At 42.4% G+C, this 15,150-nt stretch overlaps 1 protein-coding gene across 3 annotated transcripts in view; it reads left to right on the forward strand.

Annotated features, from left to right (window-relative positions):
- Positions 1-4,576: 4,576 nt before the first annotated feature.
- Positions 4,577-15,150, forward strand: part of DENND5A (DENN domain containing 5A) — a 74,524-nt gene continuing 63,950 nt past the window's right edge. For all 3 annotated transcript variants that reach the window (XM_054201093.1, XM_054201091.1, XM_054201092.1), the window contains exon 1: positions 4,577-4,804. In XM_054201093.1, coding sequence (XP_054057068.1) covers positions 4,696-4,804 — 109 coding nt within the window. In that variant the 5' untranslated portion in view covers positions 4,577-4,695. The remainder of the gene's footprint in view (positions 4,805-15,150) is intronic.

A 15,150-nucleotide genomic window follows, 5' to 3' on the forward strand; every position in this document is an offset into this window, starting at 1 on the left:
TATGTCGGTAACTAAAATGCGGTGTGGATTGCTCTGCTTTGCGTTAGAACTGGAGTGTGCTGCCTGCCTCATGCCATGCAGTTTACTCTGGATTAAGCTGAACGACCATCAGGATCCGCTCAGCCAGGTAGCTGAATAGGACCGAAACACCCAGCAGCTACTGCAGGTACAATTTTACAAAGCTGAGGACTAACTGAATTCGATGCCTCTGAGAACTGTTGCTACAGAAATGAAATTTATAGCTCTAGTGTTTTACACTAGAAATATATTAAAAAGGAACAAAACAGGAAGTGCATTTCCTCCTGTTTCTTAGTCATGTATTTTTTTCTTTCTTTCTTGTATGTAATAACAGTGGAGTAATAACTCTGGGAGTTCTGTGGGAGCTAAAACACTAAGAATCATACCTCTAGTCAAATCCCTCCATTCAAAATTGGGTTCAGCACAGTGAAAAAATCCTGTCCCAGAAGTGCCTTGAGAGTGCCTGCGTGTTCCTTAGCACTCACTACCGTGCCAGTGCCAGAAAGGGAAGTCTAACTATCCCTCAAATATTTAATGAACTATTTTTCACAATGTGAGACAATCTCTTTTACAAAATAGGGGGATTTTTTCTTCCAGAAGGCTGGAAAGAATACAGGTGAAATCATAGAAAACTTTCCTTCTGTCATAAACAGTGTGAGGTTTGTGAACAATGTATTTTAGTATGACAGTGTTAAAAGGAAACAAAAGAAGTCTTGAGAGGAAAGCAGGATCCAGAACGAGCTTTTCAAATTTCCCTTAAAGAAAAGTGAGTTATTCTGATTATTTTTATGACTAATTGGTGTCTTGCACTGACACACATTTCTATCCAACTCTCAGCTGGTAGCTTTATAGATCCAGGTCACCCAAACTGAAAGAAGTTATGGCCTTTTGATAATGGCATTTAATATGAATAAGAGCATAATATGTTTACTAACATACGATAAATCCCCTTCCTGTTCTTAAAAATATTCCACCTAGTGTAATAATTCACGTTTCATTGTTTTATAGTACACAAGGAAGAATCTGTGTCTGGATTATGAGAGCTAAGATCAATAACTGGTGCGAGAGGTCTCATAAAAGCTCCTTTCCATAGATAATCTTCAAAACACAGAGAATTCTCCTTCTGCGCATCTTTAGGACTTCAATGATATCCTCATAGTCTTCAAAGGTTAGTAGACAAAAAGTTAGTAGGCTCTGGAGAGGAGTGGGATTGCCACAACGGGAATAGCTTTTAAAGTTCTGTATCGTAATTAAGATCTAATGTCATGGTCATAACTCCTGACTTTTTATTTTACAACCTAGCCCTTGAGCAGTTGTATCCAATAATCTGGAATTTACGATGTTTACTGTACTTGGAAGAATTCTATGCCATGAAAAAGTGTTTTGAGCAGATCACTAAATCATTCTTAGATTTCATCATAGAATCACAGAATGGTTCGGGTTGGAAGGGACCATAAAGATCATCTAGTTCTGACCCCCCTGCCATGGACAAGGACACCTCCCACTAGACCAGGCTGCTCAAAGCCCCATCCAGCCTGGCCTTGAACACCTCCAGGGATGGGGCATCCACAGCTTCTCTGGGCAACCTGTGCCAGCGTCTCACCAGCCTCATAGTAAAGAATTTCTTGCTAGTATCTAACTTAAATATCCCGTCTTTCAGTTTAAAACCGTTACCCCTCATCCTATCACTACTCTCCCTGATAAAGAGTCCTACTGCTTATTAAATAAACTCTTCCAATAATCATGACTGTGATTGTTGGCAAAATAAGCCTGAATTTAATAGTATGAGGCATAATCAAGATATGTTCACATTAAGTTATGTCTTCACTATTTTTAAAAGACTTTATTCTCTTTAAGGCTTGAGCTTGGAAATCCCAGTCTTTGCCACTGAAACAGCAGCTGAATCAACAGTGATAGTCTTGCCAAAGACAATGAATCTTTTAAATCACTTCCTATTTACAAATACAGCTTTATGATTCTCTGGCTAAGCAGTCGTAGTTTCCACCAATTTCAAAATTCCACAGATTTTCTCAATGTCATAAAGAATACTTTAAAGAATTCATGATGTAGTTTAGAGTGTTGTTGCCTTACTCAAGTACATCTAAGCAATTTGCCAAGTTTACTGACAAAATTGCCATGTTTTGGGTGTTTTCTGTAATGGGAACATTGCTGAAGAAGACTAACAGATTAAAGCTCCTGGCCTTTGAATTAGACATCACAGATGTTGTTTGTGGCCACTATGCAAGAGTATTTCAGAAATGAAATAACTGGGGCGGAAGGGGTGGAAAGGGGAAAGATACAATGGAAAAGGGACAGTCATTGACAAGATGGGAGGGAGAAAGCTGTAGCTGGATGCCTAGATTTAAGAGAGGCCGGGCGGTAAACTGGCAGGGAAAGCAGTGAATTTGACAAAGCAGGAATGGGTTTTCACAGCAAAAATTGTGGTGACTCTTACCTTTCTGTATTAATTAACCTTTTGTTGATTCTAGTTCATGGAATTCTTCCCTTCTTGTTCCTTTCTTGTAACAATTCAAAGTAAATCGAAGCCTGAGACTCTCCTTTTAACAAAAAATATTTCTTCTCCCTTACCCTGTTGCATAGCAAGGTGTGTGTGCACTTAAATATTGCTGCTCAACAGTATTTCTGGTAATCCTTTGCTTACTTACTGGCCCATCTAACTTTATTTGCTAAATCTTCTAAATACATGGTTATTGCCATAACAGTTAAAATGCAAGTAAGAACAATTTTTATTTCCCCATTTTATTCTTTATTTGACACCCACTGCCTGCCAGTGTCTGTGCTGTTTCCCTAGACTTTCTTGCAAGTCCTTCTGACTTTTGTTTATAAGGGTTAAACTACCGTTCAGGCTTACTCAAAAGAACTTTACCATGTGCTGAATACATTGTTCTTTGCCGCACTGAAAGCAGACTGAGAAGCAAAATGTGCAAAAAATGGCTAGAGAACGTAGCAGAATAAGAACAACCAGATTTAGCTAGTTCCGTTCTCTTGCTGTCTTCTCCAAACCGCCAGGCAGGCTCCACATAATCTAAATGTATGTGCTCACTGTAGAGTTAACTTGAAGACTTTCACTCTAATATTGCTCCTAATTATCCTGTGATCTTTATTGAAATCTCTCCCTCAGGTTCACTAGTGGTTTACAATTGAACTGTCAGAACTGTCAATCAAGCCTAAGCAATACTTTTATTCATTGATAACCCAGCTCTGGCCCATACAGTCTTAATCAAGTGAATACTAATAGCACCAGTGCTTTTTCCTGTTTCCCAGAAAGATGGAAAAGCTCTTACGTCATTTTGCCCAGTGAGCAAAATGATGTAAGAGCTTAGTTATTGCACTGCAAAAGGCTGTAGACCATTGACAGCGAAGTCTTACACATGCTGCTGTCTCTAGTGCCTGCAAAGAACTCAGTATGTCTTGGCAACATGAACTCAAATAGCTTCATGTGCTCGACAGCATGTTAAGTTAGATTGGTGTCTGATTAATTCAGCATTATCGATGCAAACTTAACTACTTGGGCAGACCTAGGTAATAGTCTGAGAAGCGTTAATTTCTCCTCTTATAAGCCCTACAAGATAGGGAAGAATTTTGATGCGAGAGCCACAAATAGAGAACTGAGTGCAGAGAGGAAGGGGAACTGCTTACAGAGCTAATTTTAGTCTAGTGAGGCTATCCCAGGTCCCTCTATGGCCAGTGGAAAGAAGCGCTCTCAATGCAGAGCATGGGTTTGCGTTACTGGTCCCTCAGTAACTTGGTTTGAGTCATTCTCGTTCTTCTTCCCCTTTTCCCCAGGGGTTCTTTTGCTTTCCATGCTGGGCCAGAGGAGTGGATTTCACTAAGCTGTGCAAGCCCAACTGTTAACAGAGTTGTCTGTGATGTTAATATAACAGAAAAACCAAACCTAAACACAATCAATGCCAAAAACACTTCCCCTGCACCCACTCTTCTCTCTGCCATGACCCGGGCTGGTTTCAGGGTATGGCTGCTCCACAAAGCTGTGAAATCACAACCACCATTGGAGCAGCCGCTTTCAGGGAGTGGGGATGAGAAGCCGTGGGTGACAGGGGAAGACTTAAACCCATCACCAACACTAAACCGTGCTTTGAGCGAGTAGCCCCTGGCAAAGCCTCCTTGTCTGCTCTAACTGCAGAGCGGGGGCAAAGCCTCTCCCTGGCCGACCAGAGCCCCTGCGGGGAGCCCCTCAGCCACCGAGCCCCCGAAGCTGAGGCCGGTGCTGTAACCACGCTCCCCTGGCCCGGAGGCACAGAGCAAGAGCTCCCGCTCTGCCCGCACCCCGCCATGGCCGCCGGCCCGCCTCACCGTCCCCTCACAGAGCGGAGGCGCCGCGGCCAACCGCGGCGCGCGCGACCACCCCCCACCAACGGCTTCTGCGCGCTCCCCGCCGCCCCGCAGCGGCTGGACCAGCAGCATCACGTCATCCCGCGGGCCCAGAGCGCAGGCGCAGCATTGCGGTTCCCGAGCCCCGGCCGCCCGCCCCCCCGCGGGAACAGCTGGGGGCTGTACCCACAATGCCGTGCGGCGCTGCCCGCTCCGCTCCATCATGGAGGCGGCCGCCGCAGCTGGCGCAGCTGGCGCAGCCCTGCTGCCCGCCGCCGCCCGGCCTCGCACCCCCTGAGCCCCGCGCACCCCTCGGGCTCCAGCATGAGCGGCGGCAGCGGGGGCGGCTCCTCGGCACCCGGCCGCTTCGCCGACTACTTCGTGATCTGCGGGCTGGACACCGAGACAGGGCTGGAGCCGGACGAGCTCTCCGGTGAGTGGCCGCGGGGTCGGGCGAGGGGGCGGTGGCCGTTGGCGGTCGGCGGCCGTTGACGGTCAGCTCTGTGGTGGCGGCGGCGGGACGGGCAGCGCCGCAGGCGGGGTTCGGCCTCGCCGCCTCCCCGCTCGGCGGACCCCGGGCGGCTCCGGGGCGCCGTGGGGGGCCCCGGGGGGAACCGTCGGCCGCCCCCCGCCAGCCCCCACCCTTGGCAGCGGCGCTTGTGACCCGCTCCGCCGGCGCTTCGGGGTCTGCGGGGCTGCCCCGAGGGCTTAACGTGCAGAAATGCCCGGCTGTGCACTATCGGGTGTTTGTGGAAGTGCTCTTAACTTCTTAAACAACCCCAGCGAAGTACCTCGTTTAAACGGCCTCTTCAAAGTGAAGGTTGTGCGGTGGCGGTGGTATTATTTTAGACCATCTCTGTCTTAACAGCGATCTACTGCACTCTTTTTGGAGCTTGGTTGTATTTATCAACTTCTAGTCAGGCTCCTGGACGTTTGAAACACAGAGGTAATCTTAGTGAATCAGATTTTGGAGAGAAAGCAAAGACTTTTTGCTTGTTCTGTAATATGTTTTGTTGTAGCATAGGATAAGAATTCTCTTCTATCAGTATCTGAAAAAAAAAAATCGGGTTAGGAAGTAATTACTCTGCTATATGAGAATGTTCACACCAAATACAGCTAAACTGTATCCCATCACACTATGTCAAATCTGTGTTTTTAAGGTTACAAATCTGTTCTTTGTTTTAACAGCACCTTGTTTCAGCTTTAGTTTCACTCTACTGGCTTCAGTTAAATTAGATTGCTGTTTAGCATCTTTAACTGTTCAGAAGGATATAGGAATGCAGTGGTGAAAACCTGACCTAAAATCAGTACTTATTTTGTGTACTTGACCTCAGAACTTGACCAATGTTATATTCTTTGGTGGCTGGTTGGTTTTTTTGTGTTTGGTTTTTTTTTTTTTTTTTTTTGTTAAATCAGCTTGGTTTTATAAGATGTCGTGTGGGGTTTTTTTTACATCATTGTATTTAAACCTCTCCCCCTTCCCCCCCCCCCCAATAAACACTTGTTTCTTGTAGGGTGAAACTTGTGCTATTGTAACTGACTTCTTACGTTGAACTCTAGTTCTAAACTTTGGCTATGATGGAAACTTTCTTTTTTCCCTTTTCTTTTAATGACTTCAAACGAAATTTCTCAGCTGTCCCTCATGCTGAGTGGTACCTTACCCTAAAAGAAGTCATGCTGGTCTAATGTTAAAATAACTGTAGACTGCAATTTGAGACTTGAAGAGTGAATACACCATAATGCTCTGCTCTATAATGGCACTTTAAATTACAGCATTGATTTAATTTAAGAAATCCAAGAGAACAAAATGCGATACCATTTCATTGAAGGATACGTGAGGTTCCACAGATTTTTCTTGATTAAATCACAAGCGAACAAAGTTTCTAGGTTGAAACCAGTTTCTAATGTTAATTCATTTACTATGTGTATTCATTTACTATTTGTGTAACACAGTGCAAGGCACACTCAGTAATACTCCCTGATCTTGATAGAAACAGGAATAACTCTCCTCTCATAATTAAATTTAAAACCAGCAGTGTATTACTTTGAGTTAGATATCTAATAGTAAGCTGGAAGACATCAGCGCCTTTTTTAAAATATACTGTCTGAGTGCGCAAGTCTGAAAGCTGTAGCATGATGTTCTTTCTGTATTTGCTTTCCCTGTCAAGGACTGCATCTATAGTATGTAAAACTGTAGTGTGCAGTATGTCTTGTTCTCTGGTATTCCACCATGATACTGTAATGGTCTTGCTTGTGACAAGATGTGGGGATTGGGGGCAGAATAGGTTTTAGTATTTATGGGGGAAACTGATTTTTGTGTGATTTCAGGAAAGGGTTTAAAAAAAGAGGGGAGGAAACAAGGGGGAGGAGGATAAATTTATGATAATGTCACAGCATATGAGCTAGCTGGAATTCCAGTGCATGTTCTTGAGTTTGTTGTGTTATTAATAATGCATGATAGTGTGACTGATAATGCTTTCAAATTGTGTCTTAGGTTATAGCCTTCTGCAGTGTCCACTGATATAAATGGAAAGGGTCTCTATTGATTTCAGTGGGTTTTGGATAAAGATTTGAAACACTTTGCACTTCCTGGAAGGCTTTCTTGTTTGAATGAAAGGATTATTGTGCACTGTTTCCATCCCCCCCCCCGCCCCCTTTCTTATTTCTGTGCTGAAAAATAGATTCTGAATCCTTGTACTGTTGAAACAATTTGCTTCATAAGTGCTCATTGTTGGAAGAGAGGCACTGGCACTTCAGCTGGTGGGTGCAGGAGTGGGGAGCGGGATGGTTCCCCAGCAGGGTGAAGCTGGGCACAGCGGGTCTCTCCAGGGCTTTCCTGCATCAGGGCTGCCGGAGCTCAACCGGGCATGATGTCATCGCTGCCCCACCGCTGCAGGGAACCGGCGGGCGCTGCCAGGGCCCCCGGGGATGCTGTCGGCAGACTTTGTTCTCACCAGGCTAATGAAATCGTGTATTGCAGGTATTCAACCTTAGTGTTGATGATACAGCATTTTCTGCAGACTTATAAATGAAGCATAAGATCATGAATTGATGCTCAGTCTAGTTACTTTGCAGGAAGAGACACCTCTAATAGCGTTTTTCCTTTGTATGTTGGAAGCTTAGTAAATAGCACAGCTGTAACACTTTTTCCTGAAAAAGTTGGCTGACTGATTGAAAATGCACTCTCTCTATATATATGTATGATTTTCTTTTAATATAGTGAGAAATACTGTATGTAGGGCTTTGTAGTTAGCACGGGTTAAAGACAGCACGTTCTCTATTGCTAGGGCTTTTTAATCCCCAAATTCAAGTGATCTGGTTATCTGACATCCTTTCTTATTTTGATAATTGTGTTCCCACTGAGTGACCTGTTAAAGCAGATAGGAAAAAAAATTACTAGGTGGTGGTAAAACAAAACAAACAACAAAAACCCCTGACAATTTGATCTTATTTAAGCTTCATCCAGTGGTGGTTGCTGAGCTGGTCAAGAGAGGAGATGAGGCTTATTTACACATTTCCAGGTAGTATTGATGTGCCAGAAGGAATGACAGAAGTCTCTTAAGTACACTGCAAGGGTCTGTAACAGATAAATTTATTTCATAGAGAAAAATCGCAGAATGGTTGAGGTTGGAAGGGACCTCTGGAGGGTGTTGGGTCAAACCCCCCTTGCGGAATCAGGGCCACCTAGAGCCAGTTGCCCAGGACTGTCGCCAGATAGTTTTTGAATATCTCCAAGGATGGAGACTCCAGAGCCTCTCTGGGCAAGCCATGCCAGTGCTCAGTCACCCTCACAGTGAAAAAGTGTTTCCTGATGTTCACATGGAACCTTCTGTGTTTCAGTTTGCGCCCATTGCCTCTGATCTTGTCACTGGGTGCCGCTGAAAAGAGCCTGTCTCCGTCCTCTTTTCACCCTCCCTTCAAGTATTTATATACATTGATAAAATTCCTCCCTGAGCCTTCTCTTCTCCAGGCTGAACAGTCCCAGCTCTCTTAGCCTTTCCTTATATGAGAGATGCTCCAGTCACTTAAATCATCTTTGTGCTTGGACTCTCTGCTGTGTCCATGTCTGTCTGGAAGACAGAAGAGGAGCGCAGATCTGGGCACAGCACACCAGGTGTGGCCTCACCAGTGCTGAGTAGAGGGGAAGGATCACCTCCCTCGACCTGCTGGCAATGCTTTGACTAACACAGCCCAGGATGCCATTTGCCTTCTTTGCAGCAAAGGCACATTGCTGGCTCACGGTCGACTTAGTGTCCACCAGGAAATAATCATCAACTACCAAAAATCTTCTGTGTGTAATATAACTTACGTAATGCTGCAACATTATGATAGGGTTTCTTAATTTAGGTTGTATGACTGTACCCTGGAAAGGTAATGAGAATGAAGTCGTGCCTCATCTCATCTTTCAGCTGATAACATCTTTCCCCTATCTGTTGAATTAGTTAGATGTGATCTGAATGATGGTGGAAATACTTGCACTATATGGAGCTGTTGGAGTTTTTGTTCTACGTTCTTTTTTCACTAAAGATTTTCTTTTCCTGCTCCGAGATGTGTTAGTTTTTAGCAATCATTTGTCAGTAGAGTTTGTTTATTATGGAGTGGCAAAGCAAAGGATCAACTTGCCATTGCATTACACTTACATGTAATTGTAGTCTGGGAGTTGCTATTACAAAATACGTAACTCAGACCCAAATATCTGGACATCATATTCTAATCTTAGATTTTCTGTTGCATGTGCCTTAATAGTCTTGAGTGTCATGTCATGAAGATGATAACAGTTATTTCAGAAATAACAGTGTTACAAAGGAGAAATAGCGTTTAAAAAAAAAGAAAAAAAGAAAATGCTCGTAATTTGTGAAGAAAAGATTGATGATTAATAATAGGATTGTCTTTAAAAAAATCTTATTTTGGAAGACTAAGGCCAGTGACTAGTCTGTCATCCCTATTTCTTTCTGCCGTTCTTCCCAGTCTGAGCTGGTCTTTTAAGGTTTGGTCCAAAAATTAGTTTATTCAGTAGATGGGCTTGTGTTCCTTTTACCAAGGTCCTTATCGTGGTGCTATGAGTTGTCCGTCTGATCAAAAGCTTCATCCTTAAAGGAGGATGAAAATGAGTGTTAGGTGAAGCGTGTGTGTCCAGGAAATATCCTTCCTGTAAATACCCTTCGTGTGCTTTTTCAGAATCCGTATTATATCTCCTTTCACTGTAGCGTATGATGGTGTAATACGATTTTAGTTACTCTTCGTCTCTAATACCTTTTTTTTGTGTTTTGTTTTTAATGATGTTGAGGCAAGATCTGTGTGTGTGTAGATTATGTAGCATAACAGGACTGATAACATAACAGTAGCCACTTCGTTAGTGCTGGTGTGTGAAATTCTAAGGGAAGGTGGTAAATGGTATATAGTATTCACCTAGCTCCACTCAAAATTAATGTGAGAAACTGGTATTAGAGCACGTGTTTCTCCTCACCGGTAAAATGGAAATGTTGTCTCACCTCACGCCTCTGTCTGTAATTGAACTGTCAGTATTTTTCTATTTTGTTGGCTTCAGATTTAAAATGACAACTTATCTTCATATGTTTCCTGTTGATAGGCTTTATTTTAACAGCATTCGTATCGATATAAACTTAAAAAAATATGGATGTGGTGAAATGATGGAAGGCATTTGTCACATAATAAATTGCTTAGTATTTCAGAATTGGGGTGGTAGTTTCCTTTGTGGTGGTCCATGTAGTAATGTTGTTACCAGCGCCTGTGTTAGTTTCCAGGTTCAACAGACTTAAATAGTTTTTATTTTGCCTCAAAGGTATTTGTAAGGCGTAGCTAAAGGGAAAGAGGATGAAGAAGAGCGGCAAGCTTAATTTAAATTAGCAGATATCCTTTTCTGACTGACATCTGACCGGTTCCATATTTTCTTCTTTTGGGCATTTTTATCTTGGAATTAAGACATGGCATTTGAAGTTGGAGCCAGCTGTGATTCTTGCAGTGAAGCTGTTCTGCAATACTGTTTATTCCTTGGGTAAATAGTGTGTGAGTAAATTTGTCTATTTTTGCTATGGTAGTAATACCAACACTTGCTGCAGAAGTAATTTGCATTGGTGGGAGCCATTGCTTGATTTTCCAAAGGCTGAAGTGTGTCTTTGGGGTTTTGGTGTTTTGTTTGTGGGTTTTTTTTTGTTTTTTTTTGTTTGGTTCCCCCCCCCCCCCCCCCCCCTCCTCTCTTTGTCCATAGTATGGATAGTATTGGTGCAAGCTTCCCACAGTTCCCTAATGGTGTGCCTCTTCCCTTGCGGATTCACTCTGAGACTGAAAAGGAGGTTTTTCAGTTTCTTTGCTTCTCCGACATTGATAACCAAGGTGTTGCCTCTGTGGGAGGCCTCTCCAGTAGCACCAAGGCTGAGACCACACACTGTTTTCACATAGGTCACTGTGGACGAGCAGTAGATAGCAACAACTTTTGGCTGGACTTACATTGGCGCATGTGAAACGTTTTAATCCGGATAATAGTTTATTCCACTCCTCCCTGCCCCCTCTATCTTTTCTCAAGAAGCTGGAGCTGTTTGCTGTGTTTGAGTGCCAAAAAGATCTTTTGTCTCTTTGGGAACTGAGGCAGACGTGCTAGGGTAGCTGATATATAGAATAAAGAATGGGAGAGCTGATGTAAGGGGGAAGCAGCTGTACTTTACTGAACTACGTTTGAAGCCACTGTTTATTAGGTGATGTTTCTATAATGCCAATCTTGTGATTATTGTATTTGTATTTTAGGTTAAACTGAGCCGCGTGCTTTACAGAATCATCCCCTCAAAACTCTTCATTTTTCCACCCTTCAGTATTCAATTACAAATTCGACTTATTTGGAAGGCTCTTAGGTGAGGTGTGGGGGAGGAGGAAGGTTATAGGTTCTTGAGTTGAGAATAGACCAAAGATGCTGAAACAGTGTCTAAAGGATTAAAGTTTACAAGTCTAACTTTTGAAGCCTTTAAAAAAAAAAAAAAAAAGCCATAGGAATTCCACCTTATTAAAGCAAGGGATACAAAGATGGGTTGATTTGTCATTTTGTTCCTTTAGGGTTTTTTGTGTTGTTTTGTTTTCTTTGCAATTTCTTCTGCAAGAGAGAAACTACACAAAGAGAACATCTTGAATGGATTGTATGGGAAATACTGCCATTTGCAAATAAAAAAAAGTGTTTAATTCTTTTCTCCTAAATCGTCAAATTATTTATCCTGTAGTTACAAAATACTACAACTGTTTTTCTCTGCAGTTTGACTTAGTGATGTCCTACTTGAGTGTTGTTGGTAATACTTCTCATACTTATCTTTTTGAATTCCCTCTAACCTGTGGGGCTCATGTAGCAGAAATAATGCACATGAAGTGACAATGTCAGAAGCAATTACTTACTGATGTATGTTGTGCAGTAGTTATTCTCTCTGAATTTCTTGACAACCCTTTCAGATTTGTGGTTTGTAGTCAAGTTTGCAGCAAACTGGAATGTTAACCATGGGTGGCTTAAATATTATTGCATAGAGAAATTACCAAGCATTCCAGCACAAACTGATGAATGATGAAGAATTTACTTGGAGTGCTTCTGCTCAAGGCTTGTTTTGTAGTCTTTCCAAGAAAATGCTACTTTGCTTGTGGTTTGATGGGCAAGAGACCTTTAGCTTCAAACTCCTGTGTAGAAGTGTAAAGTATTGCCTTTTATATTTAGTTTTTTGTTTTTTACTGGTTGTATGATCAACGACAATGAGGTACAGTATGTATCTTTGTATTGAGTCATTTATGTATCGATACTGAAGCATCTTGAGAAAGAAACTATTGCATTGTGTGGGTAAGTGATCAACAGACAGATAACATAGCAGTCATAAGTAAACATAACATGGCAGTCATAAGCAACATTTTTCAGATATAGCAACATTTCAATGTTTGAGTGAGGAAAAAAGGTTGGTTTTACTGAAACAGATATTCTTCCAGCATGACTTCAGGTGAGTTTGGAAAAGTTTTTTTTAAATTGTAGTTGCTGCTGCTGGTGTCTACAGTTGCACTGTGTTGCAGAAATATGCGGTCAGAGATCTGGAGGCTGCTGCAGTCTACTGATCTTTGCATTGCTTCCATCTTCTACAAGCATAATTTTTTATGAGCTATTCTACTATTTGCATATATTACTTATTCCTCCTTAACTTGCTACTTTCAGCAAGCTCCCTGATTTTGCTCCCCAAGGCCAGCACTGTCCTACTGAACCGTTACCAGAATTACGTTGGGGAAGAGAAGTTTACAAGGTTAAGTTTACAAGGTCAGTGCAAGCTCTAACTAGCATAAGACTGTGGTGTCCTTTTCTGGCTTTTTTATATGTGTGGTCTGGGAGCCTGAATTGTGAAATAACTCATTCAGAAGTTTTGCTGAAGGCTGGTAAAACTTCTATTTATCAGCATCTCAGTCACTTCTGAGAATTAATCTGTCAGAGATTTTATGTCATCCCAGGCCAACCTAACTACAGGTTGTCGTGGTCTCCCTTTCCCCATCCTTACTGCAGTCGTGTGCTCCCGTCTCCTTCCTTTGTATGAGGTCTAGCGCAGTCCCATTGGACGTGGTTCAGTGCAGCAGGTTCTGAGGAGCACCAGGCCTTGGTGTGAGGAGAGAGGTTGGTAACGCACAGCCATTCATTAAATTGGCATAGGTGCCCTGAAGCACAGCTCCATTGGGGGCCATATTCAAAAAGATCTTTAGACTTCCATTTAGAAATCCATGTCAATGATTTGCAGAACACTGACCTGACCTCTGAGGGGTTTGTGGTCCAGAGTTACTTATGATAGTGAGTTACTATCGCAAGTTACTTATGATCTGTGAGGTTGCTTTAGTGCTACAGGTAGTGAGCGTTGGATTGATGTCCCAGTGATCATGTCGCCCCTGAAACTGTGCTCAGGATCCGTGAACTAACCTTCCCCACACAGAGATCTGCCCTTGCGTGTGTTAGTAGCCTTGAGAATGGCTACCGTTTCACAGGTGAGACCTAATCTTGGCTTGGAAAATGAAGGAATCTGGATGTATCCACTGAATGAGGTGAACTGATGGTTCTTTTGGTGGTTCATTCCGTGAATAGTCCTGAGTGTATTATGCGTGGGTGACAAAGTGGGCTCTGGGAAATACTTGTGTGGTGTGTATGTTTGTGTGGCGTATTTGGTGTTTTTTATTTGTGCATCTCTTTTTCCCTTTATTTCATATAAAGTCTTCCACGGTTAAAACTACATATAACGCAATATTTTGTTTTCATCAAGCTTGACCAGGGAAGGTATTTAACTCATAATCTTGGTTCTGTGGAACCACAAGCCACCATCTTCGTTTATGAATTTGAACAAAGAGGTGATATGCAGTTATAAGTGGTTAACTTGGAGCTGTGGCTTGTGTTTTCAGGACTGAATAAAAGTACTGGACTTTGTTCTTCCTGTTCTAATCAGATTTTCATATTTGAAACACTTTTTTTTTTTTTTTTTTTTTTTTTACCTGACATGAATCAAGCCTCGTGAAGCAGAAAGGTGAGCTTGATATGGTACCTGTAAAAAGGAAGAAAACTCAGGAGAGGTGGTTGGTGAGATGATAAGGAAGGATATAGTCAGCTAAGATAAACTTCAGAGTTTGTCATATCCGTTGACCAAACTGTCAGCACATCTGATTAATTTTCTGGTATTAGAAATAACTTCTATTTTAAAAATAATAAAAAAATAAAAATCAAGCAACTTGATGACTTTCTTACAGGGCATTTTTTTTTTGGGGGGGGGCAGTCTTTTTTCAGGCAGGTTACTGCAAAACACTTTAAAGTATTTAGATAACAAAGTGAAACATACTGGACAGGACTCGTGTACTGAGATGGTTGTATAGCTGTATTTTGGTGATCTCTTGCTTGAAAGGCTTCACGTGCATTTTAAAATACGGCTTTCCTCTTCAATGCAAAACCTCTAGTATCCCAGAAGAATAGAAATAACTTGGTTAAAGGACTGGACGTTCAATAACATTTGGTCCTTGTGCTTTTACACAGATGTGTTTCCGTCAGTCCTCAGAGCTGGAGTTGTAGGGCAATGGGAGCACAAAAAGTAGGGACATTTAACTGGATGGGACATGTCACTGTAAAAGGAGATCCACAGTGGCCCAGGAGGGTTGCCTGAGCTGGTCTGTGCTTCTGCTTGCTCAGGCTTCCCTGGAGCAGCCTCACTGGGCCTGCCAATCTTAGGTGGGCGTGAGGAGAACAGCTGATTTCTATATTAAATATACTTAAAATATGCTTCTCTCCACTTCTGTTTTATATTTCTAGTACACGTAAAAGAATTGTGTTCTATTCTGAACATAAGCCACCCTTTTCCTTTCTTAGTGTCTTCTCTTGCATGTATTTCAGATCTGTTGTGTAATGGAAGTGGCGCACCCTCCTTCCCCAGCCCCCGTGGCTGAGAACACGCCTGTCATTGTAATTTTGAGTGCTGCTTCTGTTGTTTAGTTGGAAACAGACATAAATATCTTTCTGTAAGTCTTTTTGCTGTGGCTAAAGCAGAAAAGTAGTTTAGTAAAACAGTTCTGTTTTTAAGAACACTTCTTTGAAAATTTCTGCCAGGCAGTCTTGATTAAAATACATTGTGTCCATCTGCCTTCCTGTGTTACATGCAAAGTAGTAAAAAAAAAAACAAACCACCAACCCAACCCCCCCCCCACCCCCCTCCCCACCCCCCCCCCAAAAAAAAAAAAACCCAAAACAACAACCCAAAATGCTTAGGATGCTTTTAAAGATGAAAGCTGAGG

This window comes from Rissa tridactyla, chromosome 4 (assembly GCF_028500815.1).
Source record: "Rissa tridactyla isolate bRisTri1 chromosome 4, bRisTri1.patW.cur.20221130, whole genome shotgun sequence".
NCBI lineage: Eukaryota > Metazoa > Chordata > Aves > Charadriiformes > Laridae > Rissa > Rissa tridactyla.